Source organism: Cryptomeria japonica, chromosome 5 (assembly GCF_030272615.1).
Source record: "Cryptomeria japonica chromosome 5, Sugi_1.0, whole genome shotgun sequence".
Classification (NCBI taxonomy): Eukaryota; Viridiplantae; Streptophyta; class Pinopsida; order Cupressales; family Cupressaceae; genus Cryptomeria; species Cryptomeria japonica.
The window spans coordinates 933,121,362-933,143,045 of record NC_081409.1 but is presented as its reverse complement, the minus strand read 5'-3'; the positions used below and the strand labels follow the sequence as shown (position 1 = coordinate 933,143,045).

Below are 21,684 nucleotides of genomic sequence, written 5' to 3'. Positions count from 1 at the left end.
TCAAAAATTACATGAATGATATTTTTACGTTTAGTGACAGTTTATGCAAGGGTCTTGGTGAGATTTTTAAAGAGTCGTGGCTTGAGTCTGGGCCACGAGGCATTTCTTTGGCAACGAGTTTTACTCTCTTTTTTGTCCATTTTATTACAAAATGGAGGGTTCAGCAACACATTTTTCAAGCTTTTTTATTGCGGCTACGGTTTTTAGGCATCATTTTCCTTCTATTTCGATGATTTTTATATCACAATTGAGGTTTTTAAAAAAATTGATACCAAGGTTTTTTGTACAATACTAATAATTACAAAATTATTTTACAAATTAAAAAAATCATGGGTTTTATTTTTTATTTTTGTGAATTATAATTTTTGGAGGGATGGCTTTTTTTGACCAATATCATGTTGCAAGGTAGCCAAATGATCACAAGCAAAAATTACACCACCTAAAAACAAAGGATGCTCACTATCTTTGAATACAAGTGCCTTGATCAATCATCCTTAGGACTAAGATCAAGACAAGATCAATGAGCATAATCGCAAAGTCCTTATGCTCAAAAAATTATGAAGAATAGGACTCAAGTTCTTTTAGATCTTCTACTAGGAAAGAAACCCATTGACTACATGTGACAAGTACAAAGCACAATTGGTGGCTAAAGAACCCTCCTAGAGAGAAGGTACTAATTATGAGGGAGTTTACAACAGCTAAAAAAAAATGCTTACTATATCTTCTAAAAAGAGTGTCTTGATCAAATCGTCCTCGGGACTAAAAGACAGACAAGTTCGATGAGCGTAATAGTGAAGTCATTATGCTCATTATATTATGAAGAATATGATTTGGATTCTTTTAGATCTTCCACTAGGGAAGAAACCCATTGGTTGCAAATAAGTGTACAAAGTCAAGGACAAATTCAATGGCACACTTGACAAGTACAAAGCACAATTGGTATTACTACTACCGAATTGTTATTGTTAAGCACGATAATGACTCGGCACATAACTAATGACGGTTGACAGTATATGGTGAAGTGCTATGGATACGTAGACATAACCCTTCACCAATATATATATATAGGCCAATGATATCGGTGCTTGCTGATAATGAAATCAATAACTGTGGCAATTACATTATACAACAAGCAATCGATAAGTAATATATTCATTAGTTATTATTTGTCAGAATCAAATACATATCAGCAATCACTTTGAAAATCTGTTCTTACCATATAGCATTATTCTTATTGTATTCTCAGATCAAATCTGAGATTATCCTTACGAAAGAATATCTGAAGATTGTGATAAAATCTAAAAGTAAATATCAAATATACATTGAAATAAAAGACTATTGTTTTTCTCTATCACTGATCTATATTCCTTAACAAAAAGATCCTCTCAAATAGAAGGTATTGATTATGAAGAGACCTTTACTCCAACAAAAATGAACACCATGTAATTTGTTATGATCATGGCAACATAGTTTGGCTTGAAAGCACATCAAATGGATGTAAACAATGGCTTCATCAAGGTGACTTCAAGCAAGAAGTGCACATGATAGCCTCAAGGATTTTAGGTTGTAAAAGAGGAGAATTGTGTATGCAGATTGACAAAGGCTCTTTATGGTTCGAATCAAGCACCTAGTGCACGGTACATCAAGATTGCCAAAGTCTTGGATGAATAGGGGCTCAAAGAACTTTGATCCTAACTTACATGTCAAAAGCATAGAAAAATGACATCAACCTTTTTGTCGTTCATGCAAATGATATCATTATAATATGACAAACTTAGACCTCCTACATTATTGCCTCGATGTAGAGGTTTGCTAGACAAGTAGTAGTATTCTCACTTCTAAATATGCCAACAATTTGCTAGACAAGTTTAGAATGATAAATTGAAAGATCTCATCCACATGACAATGGAGAAAGGGTTGAAGCTTTCAGCCAAAACAAACTTAAAGGTGGTCAATGAGTCAACATTCAAGCAACTAGTGGAAGTCTTATTTACATTTTAAACTTCATGATAGCAGCTAAAGCAAACATTGTGTTGCAACAAAAATGGTGTTGAGATATGTGAAAGGGACACTCGGCTTTGGCATTCCATATAGCATGCAAAAATCCTAAAGTAGTTGAGTTAAAGATTCCAATTAGGTAGGTTTTGTTGATGACAAGAAGTCCACTTTCTAGACATGTTTTCAATGTGGGTACAAGTGTAGCCACATTAACTAGCCAAAAACAAGCAATAGCTCTTTCCTCGATAGAAGCAAAATATCGAAGATCAATCAAAACAACATGTGAGACAGTATGGCTATAGAGGATACTTTCTGGCATGCAAATGTCAAGCGATACATTGACCCTTGTTTACTAACAATCAAGAGGTTCTAAAGTGAGCCAAAAATTCAACCTTCCACAAACATTCAGAACATGTCGAGCTTCATTGTCATTTCATAAGGCAATTTACTCTTTTAGTTGCCATTTGTTTTTCTTAGTTGTTGATCTTATCATATAAATCATTTGTAACTCTTATTTAAGTAAACTTTTTCTTTTTTGTTAATATTAAATATCTTTGTAATAGTTCTCTATGTCATTACTTCTCGTGAATGTCAAGTTTGCGTTTTGAAAGAATGTCGAGATCGGTGAATGTGTTTCTATTTTGTTAGAGAGTTTATCCAGAAGGCACACAAATACAGATTTCTACATTGTCATATGGATCAAACAAGGAAAATCTATGATTTTATTCGTTATAAGTTTTTGGCAAATTTTTCCAACAAATACATAGCACAAATTTGTGAGTTTTGGAAAGGAAAGGGTTTTCCAGAAGGATTTACTAATCTGTTAAAACATTGTTAATAGGTTCAAAAAAAAATTGATGAAAAAAAATCACACAATCAAATCCAGAAAGCAGCTATACATACTGTTAAATGTTAAAAGTTAAAAAAAATCAGTGCATTCTCAAACCGAATTTGGATAAATCTGAATTCGAATTTATATAGTTAGACAATATAAGAAACAATTTCATAACAATTTATGGCCAGAATTCTCAAACTGCTGAAATATATAGACAAGCAGAAATAATAAGAGACTTCTAAACTTAAAACAAACACATATATAGTAACATCCAGCATATCTTTGTTATTTCATCTCTTCCTTATCACAACGGCAGCGAAGCGTGAAAGCAAGATTTTCTCATCTGAGTCAACTTTTAGTGTTTTTACTTCAATAACACAAATATATAATAAGTTCCAGCGTCTCTTTATTATTTTCTCTCTTCCCTATCACGATGGCAACCAAGCATGAAAAAGTTAAGTTTTTTCTCATCTCTATTAGTTACTTTTTAGTGTTTCTTTACCTACGTCAACATTAGATTATAAAATTTAAATTCCAATGAAAATGTGAACCAAACTGAACTGCACAGACCGAACCAAAAAAGGCCATTCCATCCATTAACCTGATAAAAAATAACAGATTATCATTCCACCGGGACCCTATGTATATGGTGAAGTTTTTTTTCGTGAAAATGACACTTCAATTGTTACCAAAATGGAGAGTTCTAAGGTTGAATTGACTCGTTCAATTGTTGTCACAATAATAGACCTACCTTTTTAAGATTCTCCTGCAACTATTTGAAGGCATATCATATAATCAAAAATGGATGGGCTTGTCCTAAATTGTCGCTTAAATTAACTCCACGATAACTGAATCAGATTTTAAAGACTTGTATTAGTCTACTTGCCTTCATGTGAATTCCTTGGTCATGATGGGTTTTTACGGCTCAAATAAGTATGCATACAAAAACATTAGCTAATGTGATGTTCAAACTTTTCTCTTTGCTCCCTGTAAGAGAGATTTAACTTCTAAAACAACATTTTTCTGATTAAAACAAGAAAATATAAAATTAAGAAATAATTATTTTGAGATGCGTATCTCTGTAATTACAATTCAGCAGTCCCTTAAATTCCAGCTTACTGCCAGGAGTTAAACTATTAGAAACTAGAATTAAGAAGCAAGCTTTTCCTTGCAATTTAGCTTTACAAATAAAATCCTGTGAGCCAAATCACTTCTTTAACATAAAACAAAGACTAATTAGGACTGTTAACACGGTAGACTTGCAAATATATGGAAAACAGAAGATGACATTCTAAATATTCTCCTGTTATATGTTGGATTTGATTATATGGAAGAAAATCTGAAAATTAAACAATTGCATTAAAAAACACTAATACAAATCTGTAAAATGAAGCCTTCAAAAATTTGCTTTTCAATTGTATGGAAATAAAATTTGGAGTTACTACTCAAGATACAAAAATAAATAAATGTCGGAAAATTCATGAGATTGGCACTCCAATGACATTATGGTACTTCTGTGCTGGATTTTCAGAAGAAATGAGTAAAGCATTTGGAGATGCAGTTTTTTTGGCAATACAATAGATATTTGTCAGACAGAAAACCTAGTCCCGCTCACTGATTGCTGTCAGATGCTCATCAATCTCTTCTGTCGATAAAACTCGAAACTCTGAACTTTGTTTGGTAACAACACCCACCTAGGGCACATCAAAATGATTTCATAGTTAAAGTAGGCAACTTCAATCAGAGTAAATTACATTCAGGTTATCACTGAACTTTGTTTTAAATTATGAGAAATGAAAACTATAGAATAGGTCTGCATCCTCCTAGTACATAAAAAAGGTCCACGTCTGCACATAAACTAGCCGTCCAAAGTCTACTCAGAATATAGGGAAATTCTGCATTTCAACGAAAGCTTAGAACCATGATATGCCTTCAAACAAAAATGGGTAAGAAAAAACTGATGAAACTGATGGATTAGCCAATAAGAATTTCCAGAAAGTTTCAGACCAAAATCCTATCCCAACATTCCAGGGATCAAATTTTGGAAGGTATAGTCATGAAACAAAACAATCAACATTTGATCATTACATCTTTTACATGGATCAAAAGTTAATTCCATTCAGCAGGGCAAGATGCAAGATGTGTTGAAAGAACTCCAAATATCAAGCAATGATTCCACTTACTGAATGCTTCTAGCAAATTGATTTTTCAATGTTTGACAACGTACTCTAATCCTACTTATTAATGCAATGGATATCACATCTGTACTAACATTTAATGTAAATTTAATCTCAAATTCAAGGTTATCAAAACTAAATCTGGTTATTTACGACGTTACCCGGGACACGTCCCTGGTTTTTTTTTAGGCATCCCCATAAATTCTGCATATAGACAGTAAATTTTGACAGTGAATTCTACAGCAATTTGACTTTGACTCTCAATTTAACACAAGTTTGCCATAATTACTCTACTAGTTCTTATATGTTAAGGTTCTATAATGTATATGCGCATGTTTTATCCATATTTTCATATGAATATTTTAATTTTCCCTTTTTTTAATATAGCTGTCCCCTTTGCCATAAGAACTCTGCTAGTTCTTATATGTTAAGGTTCTATAATGTATATGTGCATGTTTTATCCATGTTTACATATGAATATTTTTAATTTCCCTATATATTTTAATTTTCCCTATTTTTATATAGCCGTCCCCTTTGCCATCCCCTAGCCGTCCCCAAAATTGGCAAAAAAAAATCACCATCCTGGAAACATGTACCACCGTCCCCATCCTGGAAACCCGGGGTAACATAGGTTATTTACCAGCATCATATACCTAGGCATATTTTTACTTTGTGAGAGGCTTCTATATTCTTAGAAAATTTATTTTTAGGTCTTACTAATAGCAGATTGGGCTTTCGGTGTCGACATCAACCTAAAAGAGAACCTCACAACAAATGTACACTCACCTATTATTCATTTATTGTGAATCAAAACTGCTTTAGAGAAAATCATATTCAGCATGCTTCTATAGCCACAATCTAACGATTTGCAAGTTGACCTTGACTGAAAGAAAACAAGAGATACAACAAGCTTTCCTGTGACATGTGGATATTTTTCTAATTAAGCATTACAATGGTTTAAAAAGAATTTTTAATTTGACAGCTCAGGTATTAAAATAGGGATGACATGTACCTTAAACATATGTATCTTCCAGTAGAATGACCTCACCATGGTATGTGCAAGTAGTTTGTTTATCTCCAACATTAGCATGTTTTGAAAAGATGGTTTATTTTGATAAGTCAGGTATTAAAATAGGGATGGTGGGCACATTAAACATCCATATCATCCAGTATGTTGAAACATAAACTGGGACAATTGAGATATCAAAAGGCCCTTTCCCCAATCCATAAAAAAATTTGAATGATGCTTGATGTTTAATTTGGTCTTGCAAGCTTATATCTTTAAATAAAATGGTTTTCTCATAACAACAGATAATGTCCTTTGACAGGAGAATTTAGGTGAATACCTCAATTTCTGTAGCTTTAAAATCCTCCTGAAGAACAGACTGGAGTGCAGAAATTGCTGTCTGTGGCAAACAAGAGCACACAAGTGAAAGCCAGAACAATCAAACTCAACAAAGCAAGTTGAGATATAATGTATACATTATCAATCTAACTGAATTCTTTGCGTGACTTTTGCATGCACTACAAATTGATAAAAACAATTGAAGACAACAAAGAATGGCAGACAGTGTTAAGGGTTGTTTCTAGAGTCTAATAGACCTAGGCTAAACTTGAATATGTTAGTTAAAGCAGTTCTCAGTATCAATGAAAATGGTACACCAGAGCAGTATTTCATAAGCATAATAAATTGATAAGTCAGACTTGCCATAGCTATAAAATTGAGATGGGTAACTCGCAAAGAAGCCACAAAAAAATAATAAGAATTGTGACATGGATACAAAGATCATTTCCCTAAATATTAACAAGATATTTGGCAAAACTTACACAATAGATTTAATAGGTTGATAAAAAAGGTTCACTTTAAACCCTATAGTACGACAATTTTCCAAAGAGAAAAATGAGACTTCCCAATTCAGAAAAGTGATAAGTAATACATGGAAATAACTCCAACAACTTATTGACATCATGTAGATACTGAATAATAAAGTTCCCAATGCAAAATATCACCTGCACAGTATCTTCATAAGATAATCCAGAAGCATTCTTAAGTTTCTTTTCTAGAAAATTCATTGCCTCTGTTTCCTTCACACCCGCAGCTGTTGCCTGAAAAAAATGAGATTTATAAATTACAAAATGAACAGAACATTAACAAAACAACAATTTAGTTTAAATACTATATATACTGGAATCATTAGAGGCAGAGCTATTTTATTTTCCACTGCTAAAGTCTCAAGTTTTAATCAGAGTATTTAAAGGAAATCTTGAGGAGGATGAAGGGCAAATTCATTGTCTTCCAGGATCAATTCCAAGGTTATTTGCCTCAATGGGCATGCATTCCAACTCCAACAAATCCAAGAAGCCTGTCAAAACATTGCCCCTCGAAAGATAAAAACTTCTATTTTGGCAGACTTCAAAACATGCCTTATAAATTCGTTGAAATTTGCCTCACGTTCGAGCATGTCTAGTGCATAGTGTTTTTTAATAAAATTTATATAGAAAACATTTTTTTTTTCCGCTCCAGTTCAGGTTTTTGCCATTAGGGCAAGCTGCACGGGCAGAGAGATCCCTCTGGTAGGGATGTGGAGGATCTTGAAGAGAGAACCGTATTATGAATTTTCCAGGTCATTGTTTCCCATAATCAGCCAAGGCCCATGTCCACGCACATAGTGGAGCTGCAAAGCAAAGCATTTCCATCAACCTGGAATTTGACTTCGCATATGATACAGCTATATTTGTTAAAAATTCTAACATTTTAATATTATAGATATTAAAAAGTCGAATATATGTTGAAGCTTTACTAATGGGCATCTTTAATATATTCATGAAATTATTTATATGATAAATGTTAAATTTGTGACCTAGTTCAGTAATCAGCTTTGGAGCATTTAATTATTTGCTAACATTAAGTAGACCATAATCAAGTAAATGCGAGAATGAAAACAAGAGAGCAAGAGACCAACACAAATACCCTGGGAAAACCTCCAAGGAGGAAAAACCCGGCACTAAAGACCCACAGGTCAGATTATGTATTTAATCTTAATTGTATCAATACAATACTTAGCTTGACTTTTCAGACCTGCTCCCTTTTAACGTATCAGATCTGCCCCTTCTAATTACACCAAGTCTGCATCAAGAAATACCAAATGCCTTCTATCTTCTTGAACTGATTCGAAAAGTCCTCTTCTATATTTCGCACCTTCAATTGCAGAGTTATTTTGCTGATTGCATGAGGAATGATTGATTGATTTGAGTTTGCATTTGATCTTTATTTATATGAGCTCTTAACCCATATAACTCCTAAGTCGGCCTTAATGGATTTTGGCGCCAATTTGATTTAATTGTGGCGTGGTACATATGTGGCGTGGAGAAATGGGGCTGGTCCTGTCTTGGGGGCACGTTATCCTTTCTAGGATAGGACCCAGTCCCATATGGGTTCGGATGTTGCCTTAATGCAATCCGAACCCTTCTTACCTAGTTATAAACAACATGTCTAGTGCATAGTGTTTTTTAATAAAATTTATATAGAAAACATTTGTTTTTCCACTCCAGTTCAGGTTTTTGCCATTAGGGCAAGCTGCACGGGCAGAGAGATCCCTCTGGTAGGGATGCAGAGGATCTTGAAGAGAGAATCGTATAACGAATTTTCCAGGTCATTGTTTCCCATAATCAGCCAAGGCCCATGTCCACGCACATAGTGGAGCTGCAAAGCGAAGCATTTCCATCAACCTGGAATTTGACTTCGCATATGATACAGCTATATTTGTTAAAAATTCTAACATTTTAATATTATAGATATTAAAAAGTCGAATATATGTTAAAGCTTTACTAATGGGCATCTTTAATATATTCATGAAATTATTTATATGATAAAGTCATATTTAATATATTTATTATTTATATATTGGTAATACTTAAATTAAAATATTTATTTTTATAGATTTACTACTTACATTTTATAAAAGTCAAATTTATGTAAGATGGATTTAATCACAACTTTTTTTTCCAATTTTTTCCCTAGTCGAATTTCATCCGAATTTTATTGGAGCCGAACACAAACTCGAACTCAAACCTTGTCACATAGGAGGCAGCTATGAAAGATATCAAGAATGAGACGTCTTTTGGATATGAGAGTCTCTCAGTGAAATTTTACAAGCATGTGTCAGGTGATTAGCCCAGCTTACTTGAAAATGTGTCAAGGTTCCAGCAGAAGTGGATGTAGAGGAAAGGTGCTTATTGCAAAACCTATCATGTTATCCCTCAAGGTTCCAAGGTTTTTGTAATGTTTCAAGGGCAGCAAATATTTTAGGGATTGGGACAAACATCCCCTCCCAGTCCCAAAAAATTTATTTTGAGGGGAATCAACCCCAAGGGATCTCCCCAAAGTGGCAAAGTTTCAAAGAAAGTACTTTTTGGGGGAAACACTCAGGGCACCCCCACTGCCATCAAATTTACGACTCCAAAAAAAAGACACTAATCCTTATGTTGAGGCACTCCCCCAACATTAAAAAAATCTTCACTCCCAAACACCAGCCCAAATTAATTTTTCTGTCTTCATCATTTGTCATTTGAATTATTAATTTAATTGGCAGAGATATCCCACATTAGTAATAGGAGACCCACAATAAAAATTAATAATAATTTCAATTCTTACATACGTATACTCAAAAAATTTGGGTGAATGTAAAGCCACTGTCATATTAACAGATTCAATCATTTCTTATCTTAGGAATTCCAATTGGTCTAGTTCTCTAATTTGCTCCATTCTTAATGCTACCATTCATCTACAACAGAAAATTTCATAAAATAAAAATATGCGTATACATGACTAATAACTCAGTACAGTAGACTAAAAACTAGGAACTAGAGTTCCTAGTTTTAGTATTGCTCATCTGACAAATATTTGATTAGTATTAGTATTGATTGGTTCAAATCTGTTATTTGCAGATAAAAGATGAAAAAAGGTCACCATAAATATGGCATGCACTATGTTAGTCCACGTGGCCAAAGAGGCCTTAATTTAGATTTGCTGAAGACACAACATGGGATGAACCTGCTCTGGTTTTAAAAATAAGCAAAAATCAAGTTTGTTTTGTGCTCTGCTGGACTTTTTCCCAGTTAAATCCAAAGTAATTGAGTTCCATTCACACTTTTATTTTGCCGAGTCAATCCCAATTCCGATTAATGTTATTCTGATCATCAATTATCGTTTATCTATTATAATTTGACAAATTATCACTTATCTGAGTTTCATTTTTTACATTTTGTGCAAACTGCAGTTCCATCTATACATATATTAACTGTCCACCCTGTTATTTTAAACCCTAGGTATGTTAACCAGATTTATATAATTGATTATGCCCTAGGTTGTATTCAGATTTGCAGTATTTTAGTAAGCCAACATAAATCAGAAATAGAACAGAAGACAAACAAGCATACCCTGGGAAAACCTCCAAGGAAGAAAAACCCAACATGAAAGACCCACAGGTCAGATTATATATTCTCCTCTAAATATAAGTACAATACTTAGCTCGAATCTGATCTTCACATATCAGATCTGTCCTTGTATGCTTCAATGACTTGCATCAAGATCTACTATGTCCCCTTGGACAATTTCGCACCAAGCTGAATAAGTTCGCACTCTTCCTTACGTTCGCACAGCAGAGCTAAATCGCCTTTTGATCATTTGATGTAATTGAACTTGATTGTGATTGACTTGCAAATTGTCATTTACTTATATGCATCTTTATTCTTTGTAAGTCGGCCTTCTTGTTATTTTTGGCGCTAATGTTTAGATGGTGTGTATTTAGCGTGGCATGGTGAATTAGGATAGGGTCACGTTAGGGTAGGACCCGGTCCTAAAGGGGGTTCGGATGTTGCCTTAAGGCAATCCGAACCCCTATACCCCTAGTTACAATCAACACTCCCTCTTAACTAGGGAGGAGGAGAATACATAATCTGAACCTTTTAAGTTCCATCTAGCCACAAGCATAGAATGGATCTAGCACACAAGCATAGAATTACATCTTCCACCTAGCACACAAGCATAGGATGGTTCTAGCACACAAGCATAGAAAGTGTAATACACCAGTGGGTCTTTACATTATTACAATTATCCATCTAGCACACAAGCATAGATTGGATGTAATTCATTCTTGCAAACAAGCAAGGAATGATTCAAAGTGCTACAAATAGTCACTGAGATTGAAGCTCCCTCTCAATCAGGGTTCCATTTTCCATGACACCAAGTTTATCTCTGAAGTACTCGAACTTCACTCTGGATAAAGGTTTGGTAAGGATGTCAGCAATCTGTTCATCTATGCTAATGTACTTTAGATGAATGGCGCCTCTCTGCACCATATCCCGAATGTAATGATAGTGTGTTTCCACATGTTTGGACCGATCATGAAATACAGGATTTACTGACATCTTTATACAGCTTTGATTATCACAATGAATGGTGGTGGGATCATTGGCTTGACCAAACAATCCAACAAGGAGCTTACGAAGCCACACTGCTTCTCTGGATGCAACAGATGCGATAATGTACTCAGCTTCTGCAGTGCTTAATGCTACCAAAGATTGCTTTCTGCATGCCCAAGAGATTACTGCGGAGCCCAAGTTGAAGCAGATGCCTGAAGTGCTTTTCCTGTCCTTGACACTTCCTGCCCAATCTGAATCTGAGTAGCCTTTCAGGAGAATTGGGGTATTAAGTGAATACTTCAGCCCATAACCAATCGTGCCACGTAGGTATCTTAGAATGTGCTTGGCAACAACCAGGTGAACATGTTTAGGTGAGCTCATGAACTGGCTGAGAGCATTAACCGCATAACAGATATCTGGCCTAGTATTGACTAGGTACATCAGGGAGCCAATCAACTGCCTGTACTCAAAGGGATCTGCAAAATTAGAGATAGCTGCAGAAACACTTAACTTCTTTAAGTTAGATTCCATAGGAGTACGCATAGGTTTACAATCTATCATTCTAAATCTTTTCAAAATATCAATAGTGTATTTTCCCTGACTTAGAAAGATTTCATTAGCTCTTTGCCATATCTCTAACCCTAGGAAGTAATGCATTAGACCTAAATCCTTCATTTCAAATTCTGAGGCTAATTCCTTTTTACATCTCATTATTAACTTATTTTCACCCGTGAGAAATAAATCATCTACATACAAAACTAAAATAAGCATCTCATCATTATAAACTTTCAAGTAAATGTTAGCATCAGCATCATTCTTGGAAAACCCTAAACTTAGTAAGTACTTATCAATTCTTTCATACCAAGCGCGAGGAGCCTATTTGAGCCCATATAAGACTTTCTTCAACCTGCAAACATGAGAATCTCTTTTATGGATTACATGACCTTCTGGTTGCTCAATATAGACTTCCCCCTCAATGACACCATTAAGGAAGGTTGTCTTAACGTCCATTTGATGCAGCTCCCAACCTTTGGCTGCAGCAATAGCTATTATAGACCTAATAGAGGTATATCTAGCAACAGGGGCAAAGGTTTCTTCATAATCTATTCCTTCATTTTGAGAAAAACCACGTGCTACAAACCTAGCTTTATATTTTTCAATACTACCATCAGCATTATGTTTAATCTTAAACAACCATTTAGAAGAAACGACAGACTTACCTTTGGGCCTGGGTACAATGTCCCAGACATCATTCTTGATGATAGACCCATACTCTTCATCCATGGCTAATTTCCAAGCATGATGTGACATAGCTTCTCCGATATTGTGGGATTCAGACTCAATTATATTGCACATCACAGAACTGTAGTTGGCATGATTTTGGACACTCTTGCTATTTCTGAAGGTTCCTCTGGGAGCAGCAAACCCTTCAGCATCTTGAATCGTATTTCTAACCCAAAGTGGTCTCTTCTTGCAGACCACAATGTCCTGAGGTATATCGGTAGATTGCATGGGTTCTGATGAGTCATTATGAACTTCCTGATTTGGAAGATCAGTAGACTCCTCCTATAACTCAGGGTTAGCATCAACAATTGAATCTTGATTTTCCATTACCATATCATTATTGTTGGTTAATGAACCTTTAGATCTTTTGAAAGCAATATCTTCTTCAAAAGTTACATCTCTACTTACCTCAACATACCTTTGACCTGAAATGTAGATCCTGAAGGCTTTGGAAGATTCGTTGTATCCTACTAGGATGCCTTTCTTTCCAGATGGATCCAGCTTGGTTCGTTTTTCTTTAGGCACATGAACATACACAGGGCTTCCGAATAACCTAAGGTGACTGATGTCTGGTTTGATTCCAAAAAAGGCTTCTTCAGGTGTCACATCCTTTAGGACTCGATGAGGACATCTATTATGAATATAAACTGCAGTTTTGGATGCTTCTACCCATAGAAAAGGTTGCAAGTCCTGATCGTATATCATGGCTCTTGCAGCTTCAACAATGGTCCTGTTCTTTCTTTCAGCAACTCCATTTTGCTGAGGATTGTAGGGAACACAAAACTCCCTCTTAATTCCTGCTTTGACACAAAAGTCATAGAAGCTACCTGAGGTGTATTCACCTCCATTGTCAGACCTCAAACATTTAATTCGATTTCCTGTAGTATTTTCAACTAAGGCTTTGAATTCTTTAAATCTGTTTAGGACTTCTTCAGACTCTTTAGTTTTAAGAAAATAGATCCATGTTTTCCTAGAGAAATCATCTATGAAGATAACATAATATAGGAAACCACTAGGAGATGCTACAGACATAGGACCACATAAATCTGAATGGATAAGTTCTAACCTTTCTTTAGCCCTACTATCGCTTTTATGAAAGGGATTCTTTACATTTTTACCCATTGCACAACCTTTACAAGCATCATCATGAGATAAACTGAGGTTAGGCATACCTTTGACCATTTTACCGAGAGTGGGAAGAGCTTGAAAGTGAAGATGACCCAATCTTCTATGCCATAGCTCGCATGATTCAGGGGTCTCATGAATGAGAGCTTGAATTGGATTAGCTACAAGCTTATATAAACTATCACATCTATTTCCAATAATATAAGCAGATTTGAAATTAGATTTCTTAGGCCAAGCAAGTACTTTCCCTTCAGAAAATGCTATTTGCAAACCCTTATCTTCTAAAGCCGAAATGGAAATAAGATTTCTTTTAATACCAAGTACAAAGAGAATATCACAGAGTTGTAAGGAAATACCAGAATCTAGTTTTAAAGAGGTAGTGCCAGAACCTTTTACCAAGTATCGAGCATCATCACCGATTACTACATGAAGATTGGTGTCTTTTTCCACCAGATCTGAGAGATGTTCACGAAATCCTGAGATGTGTCTGGAGGCACCACTGTCAAGTATCCACGTATTGTTGTCCGTAGGAACATTGTTGGAAAGAGCAGAGATAAGAAGGTAGTCTTCACTTTGTTAAGCAACTTCATTTAAGTTGGCTTCCCTTTCCTTTGGGTCATTCTGACAATCTCTGGCATAGTGACCATATTTGTCACATCTGAAGCAACGAATGTGAGAGGAATCTCTTGACTTTTTCCTTGGATCATAGGAGGAGGATCTAAAATCTTTGCTTCTCTTCTCTTTCTTCCAATGACCACCTTTCCTCGATTTAGATAAGAGAACATGATTATCTTTGAGAGAGTTCTTGAGTTTTCCTCTTACCTCAATTCGAGATTCCTCTTCGATGCAATCAGATTGAAGACGTTCAAAGTTGGGACGATGGGCTCTTCCACCAATGCTACGAATGAATGGTTCCCATTCATCAGGTAGACCATTTAATGCAATCATAACAAGGTCTTTATCTGAGATTTGGCAATCAAGAGTGCTTAGCTTGTCCTTTAGTTCATTGATCTTCATGAAGCAAGCTATGATTGAGTCTTCTTCTTTCATTTTCATGTGTAGAAGTTACTGTCTTAGGGCAAGAGCTCTGCTGAGATTGTTGACTTCATACATCCCTTACAAGTGTTTGATCATTTCTCTAGTAGATACAAACTTTGATATGATAGTGACAAGATGATTCTTGACGGATTCAATTATGATCCTTCTAGCTTTGAGGGAATCTTTCTTGAATAGTTTCAGCTCTTCAGCATCTTCTGGAGGAGACAGCCTTTCTTCTTCTACAAATTTCAGTAGGTCATTTTCTTCAAGGACCAATAGAATACAAACTTTCCAAGCAGCAAAATCAATGGCTCCCTCAAGCCTATCTTCAGCCTTCAAACCTGACATCTTTAATCTGAACACAAAGAACAGCTATATGCAACAATTGATTTGCTAAAATCAGGAGTTAATGACACCTATAGCTCTGATACCATGTTATTTTAAACCCTAGGTATGTTAACCAGATTTATATAATTGATTATGCCCTAGGTTGTATTCAGATTTGCAGTATTTTAGTAAGCCAACATAAATCAGAAATAGAACAGAAGACAAACAAGCATACCCTGGGAAAACCTCCAAGGAGGAAAAACCCAACATGAAAGACCCACAGGTCAGATTATATATTCTCCTCTACATATAAGTACAATACTTAGCTCGAATCTGATCTTCACATATCAAATCTGTCCTTGTATGCTTCAATGACTTGCATCAATAACTACTATGTCCCCTTGGACAATTTCGCACCAAGCTGAATAAGTTCGCACTCTTCCTTAAGTTCGCACAGCAGAGCTAAATCGCCTTTTGATGTAATTGAACTTGATTGTGATTGACTTGCAAATTTTCATTTACTTATATGCATCTTTATTCTTTGTAAGTCGGCCTCCTTGTAAGTCGGCCTTCTTGTTATTTTTGGCGCTAACGTTTAGATGGTGTGTATTTAGCGTGGTGTGGTGAATTAGGATAGGGTCACGTTAGGGTAGGACCCGGTCCTAAAGGGGGTTCGGATGTTGCCTTAAGGCAATCCAAACCCCTATACCCCTAGTTACAATCAACACACCCACCATCCAAAAACTAATGATCATTTTGCCATCCCTAAAACTACATCCTCACATCCCCATCTTGGAAACTCGGAAAAACATAGGTGTGGATGGAGTGCCATCCAAACTTATGTGTGGGAGAGAACTATTTGACAGGAGTATCCCCTGGCTCTATCTATCTGTGTGATAGCAGCAGATGCACTTGACTACTTTCCAGAAGCATGGTTTCTTTTTACATAGAGATAAACAATTACTCAATTTCCATTGTTTTAATGACTCAGCCTAGGCACCATGCTACCTTTTGCAAAAGCTGTGTGAACAACAATTAGTGAAGAAAACACCATTCAGCTATCTAGAGTTCTAATTGGAAGTAAAAAAAGGATAAAATTGTAAATACAGGCATGAAGCATTCTTGATCTTCTGCTTGATGGGAGGTTACAATTTTTTATAGAATTATTTCAGCACAGCACATCTATATTCTTCCACCATCTTTCCTTTTCAAGCAGCCTAACAAATGTTGAAGAAGGTTGTTAAGAAGTATTCTCTACCAGCTTGGTTATCTGCTATTTGACAAAGGATTAAGTGGAATAAAGATCCATGTTTTAAAAGAGCAAGGATCTATCCTGGCTGCGAAACGAGTTGTGAGATCAATAAAGGGTGATGCTCTGTGCCAGATTTTAGTCCATTAAATTCATGCTGCTCAATGCTTTCAGGGTATCAAAGATCCATAACAATTCTCTGACATCATCGGTAATCCTGAGGTCTCAAGCTTTTGGGCTCAGTTCAACTTAAAAGAGTGGGCTGCTTGGAAGATTAGGTCTTAGTTCCTTGGGCAGTTTTAGGTGCCACAGAACATTAGGATCCATATATCCTTCCTTATTTTGATTGCTCCACTAAATCTTATATTTTCCCACGTTAGCTGATAGAATCTTGAACAAGAAAGTGCACCTCTCTATTGAAGGTGTCTTGGGATTCAACAGTGGTGTTCTTGGCAGTATTTAAATACTTAATTAGGACAAGCAAACCTGCTTATCCAGAGTTGTGCAAAAATGAACTGTAAAAATCTCTCTTTAAAAAGTGACATGGTACAGTTTCAAACTGGAGAAACTGAAAATTGTTTAAAAGAGAGACAAAAGAATGACAAGAACAAACTGTATTCTCATCAATATGCAAATGATCAACTGGATTAACCAATACAATGAATATAGGCCTACTTATATAGGCAAGGCCATATAGATGTACGAGCACACAATCATGACATGTGGCTCAATGAGAAACAAGGGTAGGTAAGAAATACTAGGGGTAGGTAGGAGAAATAATATAATATTCCACAAGAGGTGGATGACCCACCGAATGTAGAGTGTAACAGCAAAATAAGACCACAAAAGGTGGAATTTCTCCTACAAGCTCTATCCCTATGTGCACACTTCCCTAAGTGTCTCAAATCCAAACTACGAAGAGATGCATTATCCTAAGTTAACTTAAGTAAAGTGTAATAATATCCATGATGAATATTTATTTACACCAACACAGTTGACTACACGTGGCAAAGTTACAATCAGCAAATTGCTAGTGGTATGGATATATGAATTCCACCATTGATCATGCACAAATTTCTCTCATTCATCTAATCAACATGAAAATGAATTGAGAAGTAGAGACCATGCAACTTGTTGAAATAACCCATTAAATTCACCATAGCTTCAATGAAATCATATGCTCTTTACAACAAAGTCTTGGGAACAATCTGTAATGTCCCCAACTTGGCTCAAGACAGTTTAACCATAATTAATTGATTTCCAATATATTTATAACTTAACTAAATCGATTAAGAGACAAAACTATCTTAACATGAATCCAACCTAGGATGTTCTACCTTTTCTTTAATCCCTCAAGTACTAGCTATTTCACCATACTAAATAATTAATCCTAATTTTGATTTATAAATCATTTACGCATTTATTAATTTTTAATTAATAAATACTTATTATTATCAATCAATTAATAAATACTTTGTTCTGGTGATTTAATGAATATTTACTAATTTACTAATTAATAACTACTTTTTATTATATTAATAATAATTGTAATTATTATATTAATATTTATTATTATCCATCTTTATGTTATCCCTCATTGATCATTCTAATTATATAGATACATAAATAAGTAAATATAGTAATGTGGCAGACAGATCTGACACATGACAGATCTGGTTTGCTATTCTTATGTTCTATACATTGGCTTTACATATGTTTCACTCTTATACTAGTATTATGTAATTTGCCTATCTGGAAATTTCCTTTATAAGTCTGCTGAAGGTCAGTCTACAAGAATAATTTCTGAGTTATATTGCCACATAATATCATTACACTATATAATAATTATTATTATAGCTTTATTATCATTATTATTAAAACTATATTGTTATTATTAAGTTTATTAAATCCTACATAAGGATGATATCGGCTCCCATATATTATGCATATATATTAAGCACATTCCCGTGCATACCACAAGGAACAAAGATGTCACTGCCTATCACTTAATGACAGTTCTGATCCGATCTGATCCATGGTGATCTCTACACTATTAATTCTTGAAGTATATGCAGCCAGTTCTGGACACTAGGTCAAATGGTCAAGTTGGGCAATCTGAATCGCATATAATAAAGATATCCCCCTTGAAGTGATTTCGAAAGGCTTCTTATATGTTGCAATTTTGAATTACAAGATGTGTCCCTCCGTCAAGTCTCTTCCTCATACTAATCGCTGAGAATTCTTTAAAATTTCTACTCTAGACTAATGATAATTTTTAATTCCTTATTGAATTGATAGTTTCGGTAACCATTGTCACTAACAACATAAATGCTATCTATTCCTTCGACGCCCACTATGCTCATCCCTTCTGGTCTCTTCATATCATAACGGTAGACTTAAGGATGATTACGGGTAATTGTCTATGTTCTCAAACGCCTCCCTCCACGGTAATTGACGTCACAGGCTCCAAATGATGGATGTCCATCATTCCTACGTAGCTCTTCTTGGTGCCAATACGATTCTTGGCAATACTCGATATTCATCGATGTTTGTTCCTCCCGTGCTAATTCCATTGTGTAGGCATCTTGCGGAAGTAATTTTCTTCATGGATTATTAACCTGCCATTTTCTCAGTCATGAATACGTTTTGCTCCCTACATATCGTATTTCATCTTCCATGATGCATTCCCGACCATATTCGAGTTGACAACACTGACCATGATCCTACAGCATTGGCACGTCATGACCAAACCTCCGCCTTCGCCTTTGTCTTCGACAGGGCTCAGGCGGTGATGTAATATGATCCGATTTAGTTATGCAGAGAGGATGTATTGATGGTTCCTCAATAAGTTACATATCTTTAAATATTATTTCGGTTGTAATATTGGTAATTTGATATTATTTTGCAATAATATAGTATTGTAAAATAAGAAATTAATATTAATATTTAATGAATAAATTATATACTTAATCTTTGTTTATTAATATACTTAATATTGATGAAGTGAAGAGTCATATGGTCCTAGATACGTCTCCTCCTTATCCTTAACGATTATCTTAATGACTCCATCGCATAACAATTATTCCCCCGCATTATTTAACACACCCTTCTATATATATGGTAATTGCTGATCTTTGTAAATGGATTACTATTAACATCCATAATTAATTACATAATAAATGATAATTTATTATTATGATGAAGAATCACAAAAACTAGTATTAATTACATCACCAGGGTGTGGGGTTATGACAACCCTCTCACTTAAAGGAAAATCGTGAGTCTCATAAATGAGACGATTTTCCGATATTATTAAATGTAAATTAATAAATGGTTTAATTATCGTATTTATTTAATCACAATAATCCAATGTCCAAAGAGGGGTTATGACACAATCTTTGCCTTCTCCTAATCTAACTTATACTCTACTACTCTTGTCTTGCCTTTTACAAATGAGAAAACTAAACCTTATATAGATAACCCTTTACAATGAATGGCTCAAATTAATTCACAATCAATGGTCAGGATTAAAAGATGGAAACCCTAATTAGGGTTTGTTATAACAACTCCCTTTGGCAATGAGAAAATTACATTTAGGTCCAACATTGAATGTGAACCAATAGGAAATGAGGTTAAATATCTTGAAATTTGTGCTTCCATGGGTGAGTTAGGTACATTGCATCATGTTGACTTAAAGTCCTCTAGTTAGTTGGTGATGACTAGGATTGCCACCTCAATTTGTTCGTACTTGGTAGATCAACACAAAGTGTTTGAGCAATATCTCTTGATGCTCAACACCTCCTAAGCTTGGTGTGGTGATGATGGTATCATCACGATGAAGTCAACCTTTTACCCTTGCTTGCCTATCTTTGAATTCTTGAGGTTGTAGAATTATCTCAATGGGGCAATTAAACCCTTGAGGATATGGCGCTCATGTCTCTATCTTGTCTTTGACTCCCCTTGTTATGACTAAACTTCATGTTGTTGGAGTATTCTTCATGCTATGATGTCTTGATCCTTTCAATCACCCCTTGATTGTCTTGATGAATTGAAGATCTTGATGATGTAAGTCCTAATGTGATACACCCTTGAATTTATCCTTCAAGTACTGAAATTCTTCTTTCACATTCCTTGCATGATCTGAGCTTTATCCTTGGTCTTCTTAACATTTTGTAAAGCAATCCTTGAGTTTTTCTTGATATTGTAATGTTTAATGGTGTGAACTGCGAAAGTTGTTCTCCTCTAGCTTCCATAATTGTTCATCTTTCACGCCTCAGAACTGCAAAACAGAAGGATTTGAAATTACATCACATAGTTTAGATATCAATAAAAACTTAACAAATACAGAATGCTAAGTCTGATTTTATGTCTTCCCAAGGTTCAATTTTCAAGTTTTTAAGACCTGACTCCTTCACGATCTGAGTTTGATGCTTGCAGATCAGATTTTAATGTTCCATGTATGAATTTTTAACTTTCAGAGTCTGACTTCCAGACCTTAAGGTCTGATCTCAACATCCCTTTGGTCTGGTCTTAAGCTTTAGGACCTGATTTCCAAGCTTTGAAGGTCTATTTCACATGTTTCCAAGTTTTCATTTCATTTAACGTCTGATTTCATGTTTGCTACAGGTCTGATCAAGTGAGGAAATTCTTCTAAGATCTGCCCAGGTCGCCCTCAAAGTGAGCTGGAAATGCTTCAAAGTTAAGTCTTAAGACTTTTCTAAACAAAATCGCACCTCCTTGAAAGCAATGCTTGATCAATGAAATGATCAACAAATTCACTGATCCTAATGTCATTCACACTGCCTGAAGGGCTTCTATCAAATTCACTTGGAGAGATTGCTTTGGACGATGTTTGAAATGAGGTAAGAGACTCCCTCTATATAGGTATGGATGAGTGAAGGGGTAGGTCTCTTTACCTTGATCTTAGGCCGACCTGATTTAGCATATTAAATGTTTTGAATTCTCCTCTTGCTGAGCGGTTATACCTCTGATTTTAGTTTGATGACCACCCTAGTACTATTGTTTGAACAAGTTGGCATTTTAGCCTTCATTTACACAATGAAATCAGTACTTGTGGTCTTGTTTGCACAATGATTTCGGCTTAAAACTCTTCATTTGCACATTGAAGGCGGCATTTTGACTTTCATTTGCCCACCGTAAACTTTGCTTGAGCGGCTTTATACCATTCATTTACACAACTTGGGTGGCTTTTATGTCCTCATTTGTAC

At 35.2% G+C, this 21,684-nt stretch overlaps 1 protein-coding gene across 1 annotated transcript in view; it reads right to left on the bottom strand.

Moving 5' to 3' along the window:
* Nucleotides 1–4,216: 4,216 nt before the first annotated feature.
* The window catches only part of LOC131035746 (proteasome subunit alpha type-6), a 97,534-nt gene continuing 80,066 nt past the window's right edge, over nt 4,217–21,684 (bottom strand). Inside the window, exons 7-9 of the mRNA XM_057967485.2 lie at nt 7,021–7,116; nt 6,357–6,416; nt 4,217–4,527 (exon numbers count right to left, since the gene is read on the bottom strand). Of these exons, the coding sequence (XP_057823468.2) occupies nt 4,435–4,527; nt 6,357–6,416; nt 7,021–7,116 (249 nt within the window). The 3' untranslated portion in view covers nt 4,217–4,434. The remainder of the gene's footprint in view (nt 4,528–6,356; nt 6,417–7,020; nt 7,117–21,684) is intronic.